The sequence below is a fragment of the Rhodotorula toruloides genome (genome assembly GCF_000320785.1).
Source record: "Rhodotorula toruloides NP11 unplaced genomic scaffold Scaffold1, whole genome shotgun sequence".
Taxonomy (NCBI): Eukaryota; Fungi; Basidiomycota; class Microbotryomycetes; order Sporidiobolales; family Sporidiobolaceae; genus Rhodotorula; species Rhodotorula toruloides.
Genome location: NW_015622961.1, coordinates 1,462,891 through 1,479,827, shown reverse-complemented (window position 1 = coordinate 1,479,827; position 16,937 = coordinate 1,462,891). Strand labels below are relative to the sequence as shown.

At 62.1% G+C, this 16,937-nt stretch overlaps 6 protein-coding genes across 6 annotated transcripts; 5 read left to right on the top strand and 1 right to left on the bottom strand.

Moving 5' to 3' along the window:
* Nucleotides 1–29: 29 nt before the first annotated feature.
* RHTO_00595 (ATP-dependent RNA helicase DDX41) lies at nt 30–2,658 on the top strand (the record flags this gene model as incomplete). Its single annotated transcript, XM_016414279.1, has 9 exons — nt 30–381; nt 444–582; nt 640–757; nt 835–1,154; nt 1,243–1,709; nt 1,785–1,844; nt 1,971–2,113; nt 2,219–2,349; nt 2,475–2,658. The coding sequence occupies 9 exons, from the start codon at nt 30–32 to the stop codon at nt 2,656–2,658; spliced, it is 1,914 nt and encodes a 637-aa protein (XP_016277286.1).
* An 845-nt stretch (nt 2,659–3,503) lies between these two features.
* RHTO_00594 (uncharacterized protein) lies at nt 3,504–4,973 on the top strand (the record flags this gene model as incomplete). Its single annotated transcript, XM_016414278.1, has 6 exons — nt 3,504–3,845; nt 3,906–3,941; nt 4,002–4,355; nt 4,412–4,447; nt 4,511–4,531; nt 4,611–4,973. The coding sequence occupies 6 exons, from the start codon at nt 3,504–3,506 to the stop codon at nt 4,971–4,973; spliced, it is 1,152 nt and encodes a 383-aa protein (XP_016277285.1).
* A 423-nt stretch (nt 4,974–5,396) lies between these two features.
* On the top strand, nt 5,397–7,174 carry RHTO_00593 (uncharacterized protein; the record flags this gene model as incomplete). The annotated part of the gene is made up of 3 exons (XM_016414277.1): nt 5,397–5,602; nt 5,671–5,706; nt 5,776–7,174. 3 exons carry the CDS (start codon nt 5,397–5,399, stop codon nt 7,172–7,174), a joined length of 1,641 nt encoding a protein of 546 aa, XP_016277284.1.
* Nucleotides 7,175–7,686: 512 nt separating this feature from the next.
* On the top strand, nt 7,687–9,402 carry RHTO_00592 (uncharacterized protein; the record flags this gene model as incomplete). Its single annotated transcript, XM_016414276.1, has 7 exons — nt 7,687–7,791; nt 7,858–7,934; nt 7,996–8,466; nt 8,523–8,802; nt 8,862–9,080; nt 9,164–9,254; nt 9,311–9,402. 7 exons carry the CDS (start codon nt 7,687–7,689, stop codon nt 9,400–9,402), a joined length of 1,335 nt encoding a protein of 444 aa, XP_016277283.1.
* Nucleotides 9,403–10,075: 673 nt separating this feature from the next.
* On the top strand, nt 10,076–14,414 carry RHTO_00591 (TBC domain protein, Rab GTPase activator; the record flags this gene model as incomplete). Its single annotated transcript, XM_016414275.1, has 8 exons — nt 10,076–10,774; nt 10,831–13,259; nt 13,312–13,430; nt 13,486–13,593; nt 13,652–13,743; nt 13,801–13,997; nt 14,057–14,228; nt 14,289–14,414. The coding sequence occupies 8 exons, from the start codon at nt 10,076–10,078 to the stop codon at nt 14,412–14,414; spliced, it is 3,942 nt and encodes a 1,313-aa protein (XP_016277282.1).
* Nucleotides 14,415–14,699: 285 nt separating this feature from the next.
* On the bottom strand, nt 14,700–16,526 carry RHTO_00590 (THO complex subunit 4; the record flags this gene model as incomplete). Its single annotated transcript, XM_016414274.1, has 4 exons — nt 14,700–14,913; nt 14,977–15,100; nt 16,085–16,238; nt 16,302–16,526. 4 exons carry the CDS (start codon nt 16,524–16,526, stop codon nt 14,700–14,702), a joined length of 717 nt encoding a protein of 238 aa, XP_016277281.1.
* Between the last annotated feature and the right edge of the window lie 411 nt (nt 16,527–16,937).

Below are 16,937 nucleotides of genomic sequence, written 5' to 3'. Positions count from 1 at the left end.
CCCGTCTCGCTGGGAGGACTCGCTTGAACATGGCAGACACCGCACAGGACCAGCAACAGCAACCCGCGCAGCAGCCAGGCTACACGCGCCGCCGTCGCACCCCCACTCCTCCGCCTCCCGACCCTTACGCCGTCCTCGACGAAGACGAGTCTGCGCCGCTGTACGTCCCGCTCAAGCAGCGACGAGCACAGCTAGTGTCGAAGCTTGCGGCCAAGGGAACGGGCGGAGCGGCGGCGGCAGCGGAGAAGCGCAAGAGGGAGGAGTTGGAGGAGGAGGAGAAGGAGCGCGAGAGGGACGAGGAGGAGGCTCGCAGGAAGAAGAGGGAGGCGCAGACCCTACTGATGGAGGCGCAGGAGGTTAAGCGACAGAAGGCGCTCGAGGGTATGTCCTACTTTTGCTTGCTCGAAGGGTTGGCGGATTGCTGACTTCGTTCACTTTCGCAGAGTCGGCGAAGACGGAACAGCAGAAGCGCGAAGAGGAGGAAGCGAAGATCCTTGCGGCGCAGGAGGCGACGCGGAAGAAGCTGGCTGGTGCAGAGGAGGTCGCGAAAGGAATCGTTTACACGGAACGGATGAAGGCGACGTGCGTTCGCACTCCTCGATCGCCATGCTCGCCCTAGGCTGATTTCAGCTCACACAGCTGGCGACCACCGCACTACCTTCGCGGCAAAAGCGAGGAGGAGCACGACGCCGTACGAGAGAAGTTCCACATCCTCGTTTCTGGCGACGACATCCCTCCTCCGATCCCCAACTTCAGGGTGCGTGAACCCTTCTTAGCTGCCTTGCTCGACGGTCGACGAGACGTCAGCTGCTGACTGTCGGATGCCTTTCGCAGGACATGAAGCTCCCGAAACCGCTTCTCGAGTACCTCAAGAAGAAGAAGATCTCCGCACCGACGCCTATCCAGCTTCAAGGTCTCCCCGTCGCCTTCTCCGGCCGCGACATGATCGGCATCGCCTTTACCGGATCCGGCAAGACGCTCGCCTTCTCGCTGCCGCTCCTCATGCTCGCGCTCGAGGAGGAGAAGCGTCTCCCGTTCATGCAGGGCGAGGGGCCGGTCGGGATCGTCATGTGCCCGAGTCGCGAGTTGGCGAGGCAGACGTTCGAGGGGTTGAATGAGATGGCGAAGTGTCTCGAGCAAGGAGGGTACCCTCAGTGAGTTCGGCGTCCTGCTTCTTCGGTTACACTGCACATTCCCAATGCGCATCGGTCACTGATGCTCACACCCGACTCCTACTCGCAGAGTCCGCTCTCTCCTCTGCATCGGCGGCATTTCGATGGCGGAACAAGGCCAAACTCTCGCCAATGGCTTCCACATGGTCGTCGCGACGCCCGGACGTCTCCAAGACATGCTCGAGAAGCGCAAGTTCACGCTGAACCAGTGCAAGTACCTCTGCATGGACGAAGCCGACCGGATGATCGACATGGGTTTCGAGGAAGATGTCCGCAACATCCTCAGCTTCTTCAAGCACCAACGCCAGACGCTCCTCTTCTCCGCGACGATGCCCAAGCGCATCCAAGATTTCGCCCAGTCGGCACTCGTCCAGCCCATCCTCGTCAACGTCGGTCGAGCAGGCGCCGCGTCGCTCAACATCATCCAAGAAGTCGAGTACGTCAAGCAGGAGGCCAAAATGGTCTACCTGCTTGAATGCTTGCAAAAAACCGCGCCGCCCGTCATCATCTTCAGCGACAACAAGAACGAGGTCGACGGTGTGTAGTCGAGCTTTCGAAGCGCCTTTCTCTACGTCTCTCGCGAGTTGGCTCGCTGACTCTCCTTCTCCGCAGACATTCAAGAATATCTTCTTCTCAAGGGCGTCGAGGCCGTCGCCATTCATGGCAGCAAGAGTGCGTGACTTTACCCGACTAGCCACCTTCGCCGACTCCCTGTCGTCGCCCTTGCGATTTCTCACTTGCGCTTGAATGTCGCCCACTCACAGCACCAGCGCTAACCTTCCTTCCGCACACTCGCAGCCCAGGAAGAGCGCGAGTACGCGATCAAGTCGTTCAAGTCGGGCAAGAAGGATGTTATGGTCGCTTCCGGCGTCGCTTCGAAGGGCCTCGACTTTAGCGAAATCCAGCACGTCATCAACTTTACGATGCCGAAGGAGATCGAGGTGTGTTCCAACTCTGCAGTCACCCTCTGGCTCGAAAGGCCCCAAAAGCGCTCGAAACGCCTCCGGATTGCTTCGGATGCTCACAAATGGTCGAAAAACCTACAGGATTACACTCACCAGATCGGACGAACTGGACGAGGTGACAAGACCGGAATTGCAACCACCTTCATCAACATGCAAACGCCGGAACAGACTCTGCTCGACCTCAAGTACCTCCTCATGGAGTCCAAGCAGAAGTGCGTCCTTCTCGCCTTCCTACTCTCGACTGGCGGCACCTCCGCGGAGACGCAAGGTAGCTTCGTGTCTGGCCGCTGACTTCGACTTCTCGCGTCCTTTTGTTCGCTTTCGCCCTCGCCCGCAGAGTTCCACCCTTCCTGCTCTCGATCGAAGACCCGAACGTCGGCGCGGACGGCAAGCCCATTGGGTGCACGAACTGCGGCGGTCTCGGTCACACGATCCGCAATTGCCCGAAGCTCGAGGAAAACCAGCGGCGGACGATGGCTGGAATTGGACGGGGCGGAGACAGCGGAGGAGGCGGGTGGTAGGCTTGCTGTGCGTCATTGCATCGGGTGCAATACGCAGCATGTCGGCTTCTGCGAGTGTTGTACGGCGTTGAGGAGACGTGAGGAGGAGGAGGACTGGGCTCTTTCGCCTGAACTGCTTCCGCTCTTTCCTCCGTAATGCTTGAATCTGCGCTAGATCCTCTCATTCGTACACACAGTGTCCTCTCCCCCTACTCGCGACGCATCTTGCGGCTGCGGCGACGTTGCTCACCCTCATCAGCTTCAGCAACTCGAGACGAAGGCAGCTCGACTAACAAGGCGATCGGGGTCTCGCGCGCGCAGACGGTCTGGAGACCGCATCTTACGCACGCAATGTAGTGGACGGCCCAACCCGAACGTCCGCCATCGACCCCTCTCCTCCATCCTCGCTTCGATGGCCTCGTCGCTCGCTCGCTGCCCGCTCGCAAACGGTGCAGCCGAGCAGCTTCCGCTGAGGTACAATGCACAGGTCTGCTTGCGCGGTCGTAGTGGGGCAGGGAGCATACGAGTGTTGAGGATGGGAGGGCTGACTTCCGGACTTCTTCGCAAACTACTGCGATTCCTGACTGTCGCACGACGCATCAGGCGGCTTTGACGACGCAGCTTTCGACCGCCTGACGTGACTGCTCCTGGGACCTGTGAGACCCGCCACGCGCAACGTCCTGCTTCTCTCGCCGGGGACTGTCGGTGCGGATACTCCGGCTCAAAGCTCCTCTCTGCTTCGTCGGGAGTTTCTCTGCCTGTCGTCGGGAGTTTCTCACCAAGCCAAGCGCGAACGCTTTCTTCTTCTCCCGTCTTTCCTCCCATTTCACCCCTCAACCCGCCGCTGCTGCCTGTCTCCGCTGAACATGTCGAGCTCGCATAGGCTGCGTGACTACAAAGAGCCGCCGCGAGTACATCTCGACCAGACCGACGTCGATCCGATGGGCACCGGTCTCAAACAGGTGTGCAACCCCGCGCGACAACTGCTTGAACATCTCCATGAGGGAGCAAAGCGCCGACAAGAGCAGGAGCTGGCGGACCACTACGGCGGACGACGATCGCTCTTGACGGACTGGCGAAAGGCAATGAGGGACAGGTGGACGCGTTACGTGCCGCGCAGCGTGCACGCCGCGGATGTCCTCGTGGAGAATCTGCAGGTGGTGGCCAACAGGATCTGGGACACCCCCGTCGAGGATGCGCTCGAACTGGTGCGTTGCATGAACTGCAGATCTGCGTAAACATCAAGCTGACCTCAGCCTGCTATGCAGCCGACTCAGCGGGAACTCTGCGAGGTCTTCCTGGCTGTGAGTGCTCCTCTTTGAAGAGAGTGTCGCATTCTTGACGTTTTGGGCTTCTTTGACCAGCCTCATACCGATTACTTGAGCCCGGCTTGTAAGCTCGCGCACTTCGGACCGGCACCGCGACTTCTCGAGGAAGACTGGAAGCGGACGGACCGCGTCCAGCATTTCTACGCCCACTTTCGCGTTAGCGCAACCCTCTGCTTCGACTTTGCGGCGCGTGTCGCACAGGACGCTCGCGCTCTTGGCATGCTTTCCGCCTGTCTCGCTCGGATGGGAGAGTTCGCCAAATGGAGGGACTCGGCAATTCGCTGGAGCAGGACGCCGAATGCTGCCCTGGCTCAGGACACCGTCATGCACAACCTACAGCGTCTGTCGAACAAGCTCTGGAGTACGCCTTTCGACGAGGAGATCGACTTCGTGAGTTCTCGAACGCTCTCTCATGGAGAGTACGCTGATGTCGCCCGAAAATGTAGCCTACTCAGGGCGAAATTGTCAAGGAGAATCCGCTTGTGCGTAGGAGTGCTCTTACAGTGCTTGCAAGCCCCATTGACCGATGAGGAGATCTCCCACAGGTCGTCAGAAGCGGCCGCGACGTGCGTGATACTTTGCTGGCCGTTGCACGCAGCGTTCGTGAAGCTGTGGCTCGAATGGCTGACCCTGACCTCCCACCAGCCGAGCTTTACGCCGCCGTACAACCTCGTACCCCTTTCCCGCAACAGCTCCCGCAACCCCTTCCGTCCCGAATCTCGCCACGAAGCCCACACACCCCTTGCTGAGCCGTCAGAACCGCGTCATGCTCGCACGCACTCGCGCTCGCGTGAGCCGCACCCTGACTACGCCAGCGACGCGAGCGACGCGAGCGACAACCCGCTCCATGTCGGTCCGGAGAACTGCGAACCGGACGAGCTCTTCAATTTCATCAACACCTCCACCATACCTCAGCATTTCTATCACCATTACCCCGGAACAACGCAGCCGCCGGTCGTCCTCCGTTCGCAGCGCAACCTCGGGAACGGCGGAGATCGGAGGAGGTGAGGAGATAGTTGTGGCCTAGACGGACTTGTACGACTTTCTCAGCTGTATTCGAAGATTTCTCTGGTCTGCGCAGTCGTAGGGAGCCCGTTGTGAGCCTTTGCCGACTTCGACGAGGCGGCGAGGAGGGGAAGTCCACTCTTTCGCCTCGACTGCTTCGCCTCTTCGCCCAGACTGGGCTGGCTGTGTACCGCTGGACTCGCTCAACGCTCTTAGCGCCTGCTCGGCCGACTCGCAAAGCCTCCTGCGCCACTGCCGCTGCCGTACATCCTCATCAGCTGGAGCGCTTTTGAGCGGAGGCAGCTCCGCCGACACCCTCAGTCCAGACCTGCGCGTGGCACAGAGCGTCCTAGCCAGTCGCCTCTATTCGCCAAACCGGCTTTCACCCGCCGCGACTCGCCTGGTCCCCGGTTTTCTCTCTCTCGGATGGCCCGCACCCCCTTCCGCTCCCGCTCCGGTCTCTCCGGCCCTCAACCTACCCACACATCACTCGGCAAAGCACCCGGCTCGAAGTGGGGTACAAAGCGGGCCAAGGCTGGGCAAAGGGTGAGGAGGAAGGGGGTCTTTCCGAGTAGCGACGAGGAGGGAGGTACGGGGAAGGCGAAGGGATTCGGGAGGAAGCTCGTGAGTAGGTGCGTTGGGCCACAAGCATGCGTATGAGATGCGCAGGAGCTGATCACTGGCCTTGTCGATCACGCAGCGACGACGAGGACGCTGAAGCAGCCGGCAGCAAAGGGTGCGCAACGCTTCCCTCGCCCTCATTCTCGTTACACGCGCATCGACTAACGTCGTGTCACGCTCACAGCCAGCGCGCCTCCTCCTCCCGCGCCTCCGAGACCCGCGCCTTCGCCGCCCTCGCGCGCACCACGTCCGCCCGCCGCCGCTCTCCTCGCCCCAATCCCGCCGGCGGGGAAGACGAGGGAGATGAGGGAGACGGGATCGACTGGTCGCTCGGTGACAAGCGGCTTGGGCGAAAGAGGCGGGAAGTCGGGTCTTCAGATCCGGATGCATCCCTGAGCGAAGACGAAGACTCGGACCTCGACGTCAAGGTCATTCCGCATCAACCGCCTCAACCGCCGCCACGCACTGACTCGCCCGACGCCGCTGCTCTCCGCCGCCTCCGGGCCGACGCAGCCTTGAAGCGCCTCGAGAAAAGTAAAGTGATCGAGGTGCTGGACTCGACGGAGGAGGAGGAGGTGAAACAGCAGGAGCTTGAGCGGCTTGCGGCGAGACCGGATTCGTTGAGGCCGAAGAGGGAGAAGGGGAAGAGCGTGTCATCTAAGGGGAAGAAGGGCGGGATGAAGGGGATGAAGAAGGGGAAGGGGAGGCGATTGATGGACTCGGATGGGGAGGGCGAGGACGTGGATCAGTTCAGGCAGAGGATGAAGCGCGAGGCGGAGGCAAAGAAGAGGCGGGAGAAGGCCAAGGAGGTCGAAGAGAATGGCAGGCTGTTCCGCGAGGGTTCGGTGGAGGCGGAGGAACTCAAGCCGCTCGACTTCGCCGCTGCAGCAGGCGAGAACGACAGCGAGGCCGACCTCCAACCTCTCGACCGTCCCGCTCGCGCGACCGCTTCCTCTGCTTCCACCTCGCCTCCTCGCCGCACTCGCCGCCGTCGCACCTCGCCTCCTCCATCATCCAGCTCCGACAGCGACGATGCAGACAATCAGCACTACGACGCCCGCGCCCTCCGCCGCGCTCGCACGTCGGGCAAGGCGGCTTCCGAGTTCATCAACGACTCGGATGATGAGAGGGACGCTGCTGTGAGGGGTGGAGGGCAGTGGATCGAGACGGGCGGGAGTGGAGGGAGGGTCAGGATCGGTGCGGCTGGTGGAGGAGCGGGTGGAGCAGCGAAGATGGGGAAGAAGCCTGCCGAGAGGAAGAAGAAGGTCGTCAAGCCGGCTCGCGAGGACAGCAGCGACGACGACAGCGACAACGCTCCCGGCCCCTCATCCGACTACGCCCACCTCAACCTCCCGCGCTTCATCGACCCCCGCGCCGACCTCGCCCGTCGCAAGAAGCGCGAACTGTCCTCCCCTCCAACTTCGGCGTTCGAGTCGTCCGACGGTGAGGGGCCGCGCGTCGTCAGTGGGAGGGAGCAAGACGAGCTGGACAAGTTCGAAAGGCTCGATAGGCGGATGAAGAGGAAGAAGGCCAAGTACCGCGAGGAGAGGCGGCCGGGGTACTCGAATCCGAGGAGGAACTGACGGGGAGGAGTCGCTTCGGTCTGTTGCATGGTCCTCTTAGGTCGCACTCGCATTTGCTCATCTCGAGATACCCGCACACGACGTTACCCGTCTCACTTCTTGTAGCCATACCCTTTCCCGCTGGCTTCTCCTCGACTCGCAACGACGTTCCGGTGTCCGATCTTTGTGGTCCTCGTGTCGTGATGCACGTACAGAACCGCTGCTGGACAGACTCGACGTCAAATCGTCGTTGTTGTCCATGCCGAGAGGACCTTCGCAATGTTCGTTCGAGGTGTTCGCCGAGGACAAGGTCGTCGCTTGCGGCTCCTCTCGCTCGCTCGCTTGCCGGTTGCTTGCCGGCTTGCAGCGCTTACTGCGGACAAGTTTCGCTGCTGCAACCGTCTGACACGCTTCGGCAACACACGCTGGATGTATGCACTTCGAAAGTGACGTCGCTGAGGTGGATCGACTCGCCCGGCTTTCCTCCTCGCTCTCCTTCTCCTTCCCTTCACTCAGACTATACTTCAAACACTATGCAAGCTCCCGCTACCCGCTTCGCAGCTGCTGCTGCACGCCCCGCCGCTCGCCGCGCTCTTCCTCGCCCGCAGGCGTACCGGAGGACTTACGCGACCGCACAGGTGCGCAACCCGTCATTGAGCTCGTCCACCAGTCAACTCGAGGGCTGACACTTTTGCGCGACACAGGAGACGGCGACCGCTGGCACTGCCGGCTCGCACTTTGGCTCTGCCCTTCTCGGAGGTGGTGTCGTCCTCGGTGGCCTGTACGTAGTCGCTCCCCACTTGAACCGTTTCCCTCGAGCTGACAAAACGTTCCCTTCGCAGCTACGCATGGTACAGCATGAGCGGCGCCAAGACGGCAGTCGACACTGCGCGCTCCGTCTCGCAGACCGCACAAACGGCCAAGGACAAGATCAAGGACGTCGCGCCCAACAACGCCAAGGAGGCCCTGAACCTCGCCAAATCGGTCGCCAAGTCGTACGCGGCTGCGATCCCCGGCGGAGCGGTCCTCATCGACCAGGGCTTTGACCAGCTCGAGTCGTTCGTCGACACCCATGGCGAGAAGGCCGTTCAGATCGTCAAGGACACGTACGCCGACATCGAAAAGGCTGCGAAGGGCGGAAAGGACTCGGGCGACCAGATCATGCGCGCGCTGCAGGAGGCTGGAAACAAGATCCAGGACCTTGTTGGAGAGGAGGCGTCGAAGGGATGGAAGGCCCTCGGCGACAAGTACCCTGAGCTGCAGAAGAGCCTCGGTACGCAGGGCGACGAGCTCAAGAAGCTCACCGACAAGCAGTGCGTCCCGCGCGCCTTTCCTCTCGACCCGCACTGATGCGAGGTACGTCGTGCAGCGGCCCCGAGGCTCAGCGCATCGCGACCGACTTCTACGCCCAAGCGACCAAGATCGTCTCGAAGGGTGGCCTCAACGCCGAGACCTACGATGCTGTCAAGAAGCTCCTCGCGGAGAAGAAGGACGAGTTGGCGCAGTTCTCGCAGAAGGCTGGACGCGACGCCTGGAACGCGTCGGCCAAGGCCGCAGGACCTGTGTTGGACAAGATGCCCGATGTCAAGGAGGCGCTGGACAAGAACTTGAGCAAGGTTGAGGGATACGTGGGTGAGGACCGAGTAAAGGTGCGTTTGCTCGCCTTCCCTTTCGCCTGCACCGGTCTAACGGTTTTGCACACCCGCAGATCGTCAAGGAGCTCTACTCTGAACTTGAGAAGATCGGCAAGTCGGACAAGTCGGTCGAGGAGAAGACCAAGGCGGCGAAGCAGCTCGTGCAGGACAAGCTCGGCGACTCGAGCCAGTTCAAGGCTCTCGGGCTCGGGATGGACAAGATTGAGGACTTGGCGAGTCAGGGAAGCAAGTGGCTCGACTCGCAGGTGCCTGGGTTGAGTGGCTTGACCAAGGTGCGTTTAAGCGCTCTCTGCTCGCACGCTTCTCTGCCGGCAGCGCGGTAGCTAACTTGGTAGGGATGGTTCGTGCTACACAGGTCTTCCAGGAGACGGACCTCAAGGCGCTCAAGGACCTCGCGTCGAAGCGAGGCGACGACGCCGAGAAGATCCTCAACGAGACCTACGAGCGTGCGTCCTCCCTCTCTTCCTCTCATTAACCCTCACTGACGCCTCGGGATCCGCAGAGATCAAGGACATCCTCCAGAAGCAGGCTGACAAGGCGAAGAAGCTTGGTGAGGAGACCAAGGAGGATGCGAAGAAGAAGCAGGCTAAGTAGAGTGGTGGCTTATGAACCACAAAGGACATTGATCGCGAAGGATGTTGGTAATCCCGCAATTGTAGCATACATACCCAGTCGACAATCGGGGCGCGAGGCGGAGGAAGAGGAAGAGCATACGAGGGCGCTTTGCTTTCTGCTGGGCTCTGCGTTTACAGGATTACCGTCCCTCCAGCGTCAACTACATGTAAAGCGCTCGCCTCCTAACGCTTACGAGCCAAGAAAGCTGGCTGCAGGTCGGATCCTTCGCCTCGAGGGGGGCATCGTCCCTCTAGCGTTCCGTTTTGCCACTCACTCGGCTCACTTCGCTCTGCTACGGCTTCAGATCGACGCATATTGAGTCTGTCTTCAGTCTCGACGATTGCTCGTGCTCCACGACGCCTGCCGCCGCGACAAACGCGCTTCATCGGCTCACGGAGGTTCGGGACGAGCAACTGAGCGGGGAGAACCACCTGGGCCGCAGGCGATCATTCTAGGTGAGTGCAAGACTTCTGTTCCATCGCTCGACCTTTTTCCAGCCTCCGCCCGACGAGACGAACGGGACGAGACGAACGATGAGAACATGATGGACTCGAGCGGGGGGACGGCGATGTGGGCTGGAGCGGGCTCGCAGGTCTGGCACACGCTTGCTAGAGTAGTACTGATCCGATCGATTGGCGCAGAACCGCCCTCGATGATCCCCTCGTCCCATGCCCACCCGCTCTCCCCACCTATCGAAACCGCTTCATCCTCCTCGCCCTTCTTCGCTTCTTCGCCCTCGCAAAAATCCGATCTCTTCGACCCACCGACATCGCAAACGGATGCGCTATTCCCCGCCTCGCCGAACGCGGAGGAGGATGTCGGCCGAAGAGGGTCGGTAGCGACGTTGATGGCGCGCAGCTCGAGCGCGCAAGGGATTGGATTGGGACTGCGTGACTCTTCTGTCTCGCGAAGGTCGAAGAAGTCGGCAACCCGGAGCAGAGCGTCTTCTCCGCCTCCTCGACCCGAAACCACCGCTTCTTCGCCTAACCCCGACAAAGTGCCTCGACATCTCGCCTTTCCTTCCGCGCCGCATCGCCTATCATCCTCAGCTTTCAACGCTCTCCCTCTCTCACACCTCGTCGTGCTCATCCAGGCTCTCTCGCAGCGTCTGGACGAGGCACAGACTGTCTTGCGGGAAGAACGGGAGGAACTGAAGGCGCTGGAGAAGCTCGCGAGGGACAAGGGCGCTGGAGACGGGGAAGTTGAGAGGGTGAAGGTGCGCGCGCGGACGGAGGCGAAGGAAGCGGCGGCAATCGCGGAGGGTAAGGGAGAAGGAGAGTGGAGAATTGAGTTGCCGCACGGAGAGGAAGACGAGGAGCCTATGCACGAAGATGCCCCGCTCAAAACGGAGGTGTGTCCGCATCCAGCTTGCGTGCGGGATTTGATCGTTGATACCCGTACTCTCAGGTCGACCTCGACCTCGAAGACTTGACGGAGGCGATCTCTTCCAACGCCTTCGACCTCGGCCTCACACCCGCTGCAGCCGACGCAGCGCCGTCTGATGATGTACCGACTCGATCTCGAGCGTCGTCCATGCCTCCGCCTTTCTCCCCGCCCGAAGCAGCAGACAAGTCAGACACGGCGTCAATCGCCTCGACGCCCATTCCCTCCACACCTTCCGACGCGTCTGCGACACCGCACACCGCCGCAACCCTCAAGCCGGTCAGACAACGGCATGCCTCCCTTTCAGCTCGTTTCGTCGGCTACATCGCCGGAGGAAGCGGCAGCAACGGGTCGACCTCATCTGCACCAGCTCCCAACGCTACGATAACACCGGCATCCCCCTCGTCCGCCACCTTTGACCCTACATCCTCCGCTCATTCGCCGGCGAAGAAGCGCTCAGGACGATCAGGTAGCATTCGGAGCGTGAGCAGTACAGCCTCGAACGAGCGGAAGGGCTATGGCGACTGGCTAGGATGGCGAGGCTGGGGAAAGAGTGGCGGAGCTGCGGAGAGCATTAAGGAGAGTCAGAGCGATGCGGAAGAGGAGGGTGCGGAGGCAGAGGCGCGAGACGGCCCTGCAGGAGGACAGACTTCGGACGACGCGTCTATGGCCTCTGAGCCACGGCAGGAGGACGTTGGCGGTGCCGACCACCCGCCAGGAGCCGGCTCGTTGTCCTCGAGTCCTCGACCGTCGCTGGGCGATCGCGCAACTTTGGCGTCGGTGACCACCGACTCGGTCCCCTCCTCTCCGCCAACATCGAGTCACTCGACCGCCCTCAGTCCCGGCCGACGCAGCTCAAGGTCCTCAACTGCGCCAAACTCGCCAACTTCGACGCGGAAACGCAGCTTGGCGCCTCCTCCCTCGCTACAACCGGCATCGCAGCAAGCTACAGCAGCCGCGGTTCTCTCGACGCCCATGACTACGTCGACAATCTCTGCGCCCTCGCTCGCATCGCCAAGCCGTGCCGCCGGATCGTCGCCGTCCTCGCCTGTCAGGTCGCCATCCCCACAAAGTCTCGCGCTTCCCGATACGCATATGCTAGTCCGGTCAGGCGAAGACGAAGGCGAAGCGACTATCAAGGCGCGCACTGGTGGTCAAGGCCAAACGAGCGGTCTCTCCTTCGTTCCAGGCGTGCCGCTTTACTCCGCACCGCCAGGGTCAGCCGCCAAGACAGCGACCAGCGACCACGGCTACGTCGCGGCGGCCAAAGGTTCGATCAGCCGCGCTCTGGGCCTCGGCGTAGGCGCTCCTGCCGGCATCAGCAGGACCAACAGCTCGTCGACAACTTCGACCGAACCGAATACTACTGTCTTCCCTCGCCTCCCGTCCCTATCGCTCTCACGCTACTCGCCGTTCGCTCAGCCTGCACTTTCGACACCGGCGACGCATGTCTCGCTCTCCGCCTCGACCTCCCTAGGCGCAGCCGGCTCATCGCTCTCGTCGCCTCTGATCGCCTACACCGCGACACTCGCGCCGTCCAACTCGCGAAGTGGAGCACAAACGATGGAGCTCGATACGATCTCCGGCGAGGCAGCGCCTCCTTCACTCGCGCTGCTCAAGCCGTCGTATCAGTCTGCGTCGGCTGGTTCCGGCGCGGAGGGAGACGACGGTGACGGCCCAATGATCGACCGCTACGGCTTCATCTACGACGTGCGGACGGGTATGGAGCTGCTGAAGGAGAGCAGGCGACGGAAGGAGGGCGACAAGGCTGTCAACAAGCCGAGCGAGAAGGCGAAGAAGCTGAAGAAGAAGGCCAGTAAGGGAGTCGAGGCGGATGCTGTTCCGGCTGTCGTCACCACGCCCCAAACCGAGCTCGAGGTCCATCCTCAACTTGACGCCCTTCGCGAGGCAATCGGTCTCACGCCAACGACCGAGGAGGAGAACGCCTTTTCCCCTCCGCCCTCTACACCGCAGACGGGGGCCGCTCCCACGCCTTCTTCCGACGCTGCTTCACGACCGGCAAAGCTCGTCCGCGCGCCTTCGTCTTCCGCCGGCGAGTCTCGAGCCACTTCGCCTAACGGAACTGGCCCGCAATCGATGCGAGCGCTGCTCGCACAACTTCGTACGATCACGGACGCTGTCGAGAAGACGCAGCAGGACGCATGGGACGCCTTCATCCGCAAGCGGCAAAAGAAGCTCGCCAAGCTCAAGCACCCCGAGGTGGAAGACGACGGCGAGAAGGACGCAGCTCATCGCCGCGAACGACCCAAGTCAACGGTGCTCTTGGCGGACCGAGACATGAGCAGCGAGAACGGGCTGGCGGAACAGGCTTGGACGTCGGAGAACCTCGTTGGTGTCGCTCAGATGGGCACGGAAAAGAAGGGCAAGAAGGAGGACTGGAACGCCTTCAAGCAGCTCGTCAGGAAGGGCATTCCGATCGTGTACCGTCCGAAGTGCGTCTCCCGCCTTCGATCTCTGGTGCGACCGCTGACTTTCGCTCCGCAGGATCTGGGGCGAGTGCTCGAGCGCGAACGAGGCGAGAGAGCCAGGCGTCTATCAAGAGCTGCTGGCTCAGCCGACGACAGACGCCGAGGCGCAGTGCCTCAAGCAGATCGACATGGATTGTGCGCACTGACGCTCCTCCTACGTCACCTTCTGCTGACTTGCCTCCTTCTCTAGGTCATCGCACTTTCCCAACCTGCGTCTTCTTCGCTGGCAACGGACCTGGCGTTGACAAGCTGCGCAACGTTCTCGTCGCCTACTCGCGTCGCAACCCCAAGATCGGCTGTGCGCAACGTCGATGCTCAGTCTAGCGTCTTCGATGCTAACGACTGACCGCCTGCAGACTGTCAAGGGATGAACAACCTGGCCGCGACGCTCCTCCTCACGCATCCGACAGAAGAAGACGCTTTCTGGGTGCTCGTGTGCATCATCGAGGTGAGCTGAGCCTTTCCTTCCTTGCGAACCCCCGACGCTCACCGCCATACCCTCCAGAACATCCTTCCCTCCGACTACTACACCTCGCACCTCCTGGTCTCGCGCGCGGATCAGCAGGTCCTCCGCGACCTCGTCGAGCGCATCCTGCCCAAGTTTGCGGCGCACCTCGACGAGCATGGCGTCGAGCTGTCGGCGATCACGTTCGGCTGGTTCCTCAGCCTCTTCACCGACTGTCTGCCGATCCAGACGCTCTTGTGCGTCTCCGCCTCACTCATCCACCTCCCGCCGACGCTGACCAACCCGTTGCGCGCAGACGAGTCTGGGACCTCTTCTTCATCCACGGCACCATCTTTCTCTTCCGCGTCGCCCTCGCCATCCTCAAGCTGCACGAAGCGGAACTCCTCGCGTGCGACTCGGCAGCAAGTCTGTACGCTTTGCTTGGACACCTGCCGGCCGGATTGTGGAATGCGGATCGGTTGCTCAAGGTGCGTCCCCAGCATCCCTCTACGCGGTGCAACAGCGGCTGATGGGCCTGGGTGGAGCAGGTCGCCTGCGACGATCTCGCCTCGGTCGTGAAAGACCGCGACGTCTCCCTCTTGCGGAACAAGCATGTCTTCGCGCTCGAAGAAGATCTCGGCTTGTCAGCCGCAGACGACCCGCCCGCTTCTTGACCTCCTCTCGCATTCGGCTAGACGTCGCGCGCATTATCGCCCCTTCTTGGTCTGTTGTTGTACCTCCCAATCTCGTCTTGTTCTCCGATTTGCGCATGCGTAGCATCCGGCGAGTCGCGCGTCGGCAACCGGTTCCTCCTTCTCACTCTTCTCCCCGCTCTCGAGTCTCGCGTCCGCCTTGGAAGAGAGAGAGGGGTGGTACAAACAAGCCCTAGCGTAACCATTCCACGCAAAACCCCAGTACGCTCAAGCGTTTCTTCTGCCTCCCTTTCGCTCCCCCTCCCTTCAAGCGCTCGCCTCAGCCGCCCCATTCGCCCCCGCCCCCTGCGCCTGATAATCACTCATCTCCGCATCGAGGCTCTCAGCCGTAACCTTGGGCCTCTCGGATCCGCGCGCGCCTCCGCGTCCCCCACCGCGACGGCCTCCGCGGCGACCTCCTGAGCCGGGCTGGCGCGGCTGGCGGGTTTGGACGGCGGAGCCACCGGCGGCGGCGACGGTGCTGTTCGCCTACGAGCGTCAGCGAGTGCTCGAGGAGTTGGGAGGGAAGGAAGGAAGGACGCACGCAGACTGCGCCGCGCGACTGTTCGCAGGCGCCTGAGGCGCGGCGGCGGCGATACGAGCGGTGAGGGGCTGCTTGGCTGCTGCGCGGGCGGGGTCGACGACGATCTCGACGCGCATGGCGCGCTCTGCGAAATGAGCGGGGTCAGTGAGAGCGGCGGGAAGGGAAGAGGGAAGGGGACGGACCTGGGTGGTGGAAGGAGAGGAAGGAGAAAGACCAGTGACCGGACGACGACAAAGAAGGACCAAGGCGACCATGGCGGACGAGGCGAAACGAGGCAAACCGAGGCGGAAGGCGGACGAGATGGACGAGGCCGATGGCGGAAGTCGGTAAGATAGGCGAGACGGGTGAGGCGAGATGATAGGTAATGGCGAGATGAGGGTTCGTAGAAAAGAGAGATGCGAAGGAAAGCGAAGAGTTATGGGTTTCGTCAGGAATCGATTCTTCTGCTTCTCGCGCGGGTGTTTTCGTGTGCGGATACCGTTCCGAGACTGGACTGAGGCGACTGCGACTCGACTCGACTCGACTCGTATCGTGCGGCGAAGGGGACGGAATCGAACCGGACTCCAAACATCGTCGTCGAAATGCCGACGACCGACCGACCGACCGACGCGAAGCGACGAATCGTCTCACGACCCGCTCGTCCGACCGCTCAAAACTCAGCGAAACCCTGCACACTCATCATCCCTGGCTGCTCGCAAGAACGAGTCTTGAAGCGCCAGGGAGAGGGCTGTACGTGCGAGGGGGCGACAGAGACTGAGGGTGTACAGACTCGAACCCCGAGCGCGGAGGCAGGGGGTGCGGTATACGTCGTGTGTCGTGTACTCGTTACTCGAGCGCGGGTGAGGCGCGAATGCGAGGGTCTCTGCGAGCGGGAACGAGGGTCTGGCTCGAGGACTCGACTCGAGACGAGTGAGCGAGTGACGTTGTGCGCCTTCAGCGCTCGTCTGTGCTCCTGCGAAACGTCGATGCGCTGTTGCGACCGTGCAACCGGATGTCCGGGCAGTCGAGTCGCGCGCACGAGCCGATCCGACCTTCGAAGCGTCTTCGACGCGTCTGTACGCTCAAAGAAAAGAGGGGTTGTGAAGGTGGGAAACGAATCAAGACCCACTTCCGTCAATCAAGCGCTTGTTGTACTGCTGGTAAGCGGCCGTCGCGTGCTCGGCCTTGACAAAGTGCACGGTCGCGGTGCCCTTTGAGAGACCTTGGGCGTTGTAGGCGAGCGAGCAAGTGCGGATGGGCCCGATGGTGGTCGTGAAGAGCTCCTGTGCGCGCGGGTGAGAAGGGTAAGCGAGGGGAGGAGGAAGGAGGGGAAGGGAAAGACGGACCTTGACTTGCTGCTCGTTGACGTCGGTCGGGAGGTTCGAGACGATGATCTTGTCGCCGACGTGGACGGGTGCGGCCGCAGCAGCAGCGGCGGGAGCAGCAGCCTTAGGAGCAGCAGCGGGGGCAGCACCACCAGCACCGGCGTTGCGCGGACCACGGGGACGGCGAGGACCGCGCGACTTCTTCTTCTCGGCGATCATGTCGTCGAGGGGCTTGTCGATGTTCATGGACTGTGCGCGCGGCGAGGCGGGCGTTGTCAGATGCGGTTGGAACGTGAGAGGGGCGGGAGGGTGGACGCACCATGGTAGGCGAGTGGCGGGGTGAGCGGGGAGGTCGAGGCGAGCTGTGGGTGCATGCGAGGCGTCAGCGCTTGTTCAGACGGTCCCGAGCGCGCCTGCTCAAGCAGCGGGACCGGGTGGATCGCGGTGTTGGCGCCCTCCCTCGTCCCGCATCACGGCGGCTCCGGCGGCGTGCGCGCGCGTGCATGTACCGTAGTGGAGCCGATTGATGAGCGTACAGAGTGCTGAGCGGGTGCAGAAGAGCTGGTGCGGGCGGGTGAGCGTGAGCGGGTGGTGCGAGGCGTGAGTTGGCGCGAGGTGTCGAAGTCGAAGTCGAGAGGCGGCACTCGCAACTTGGCC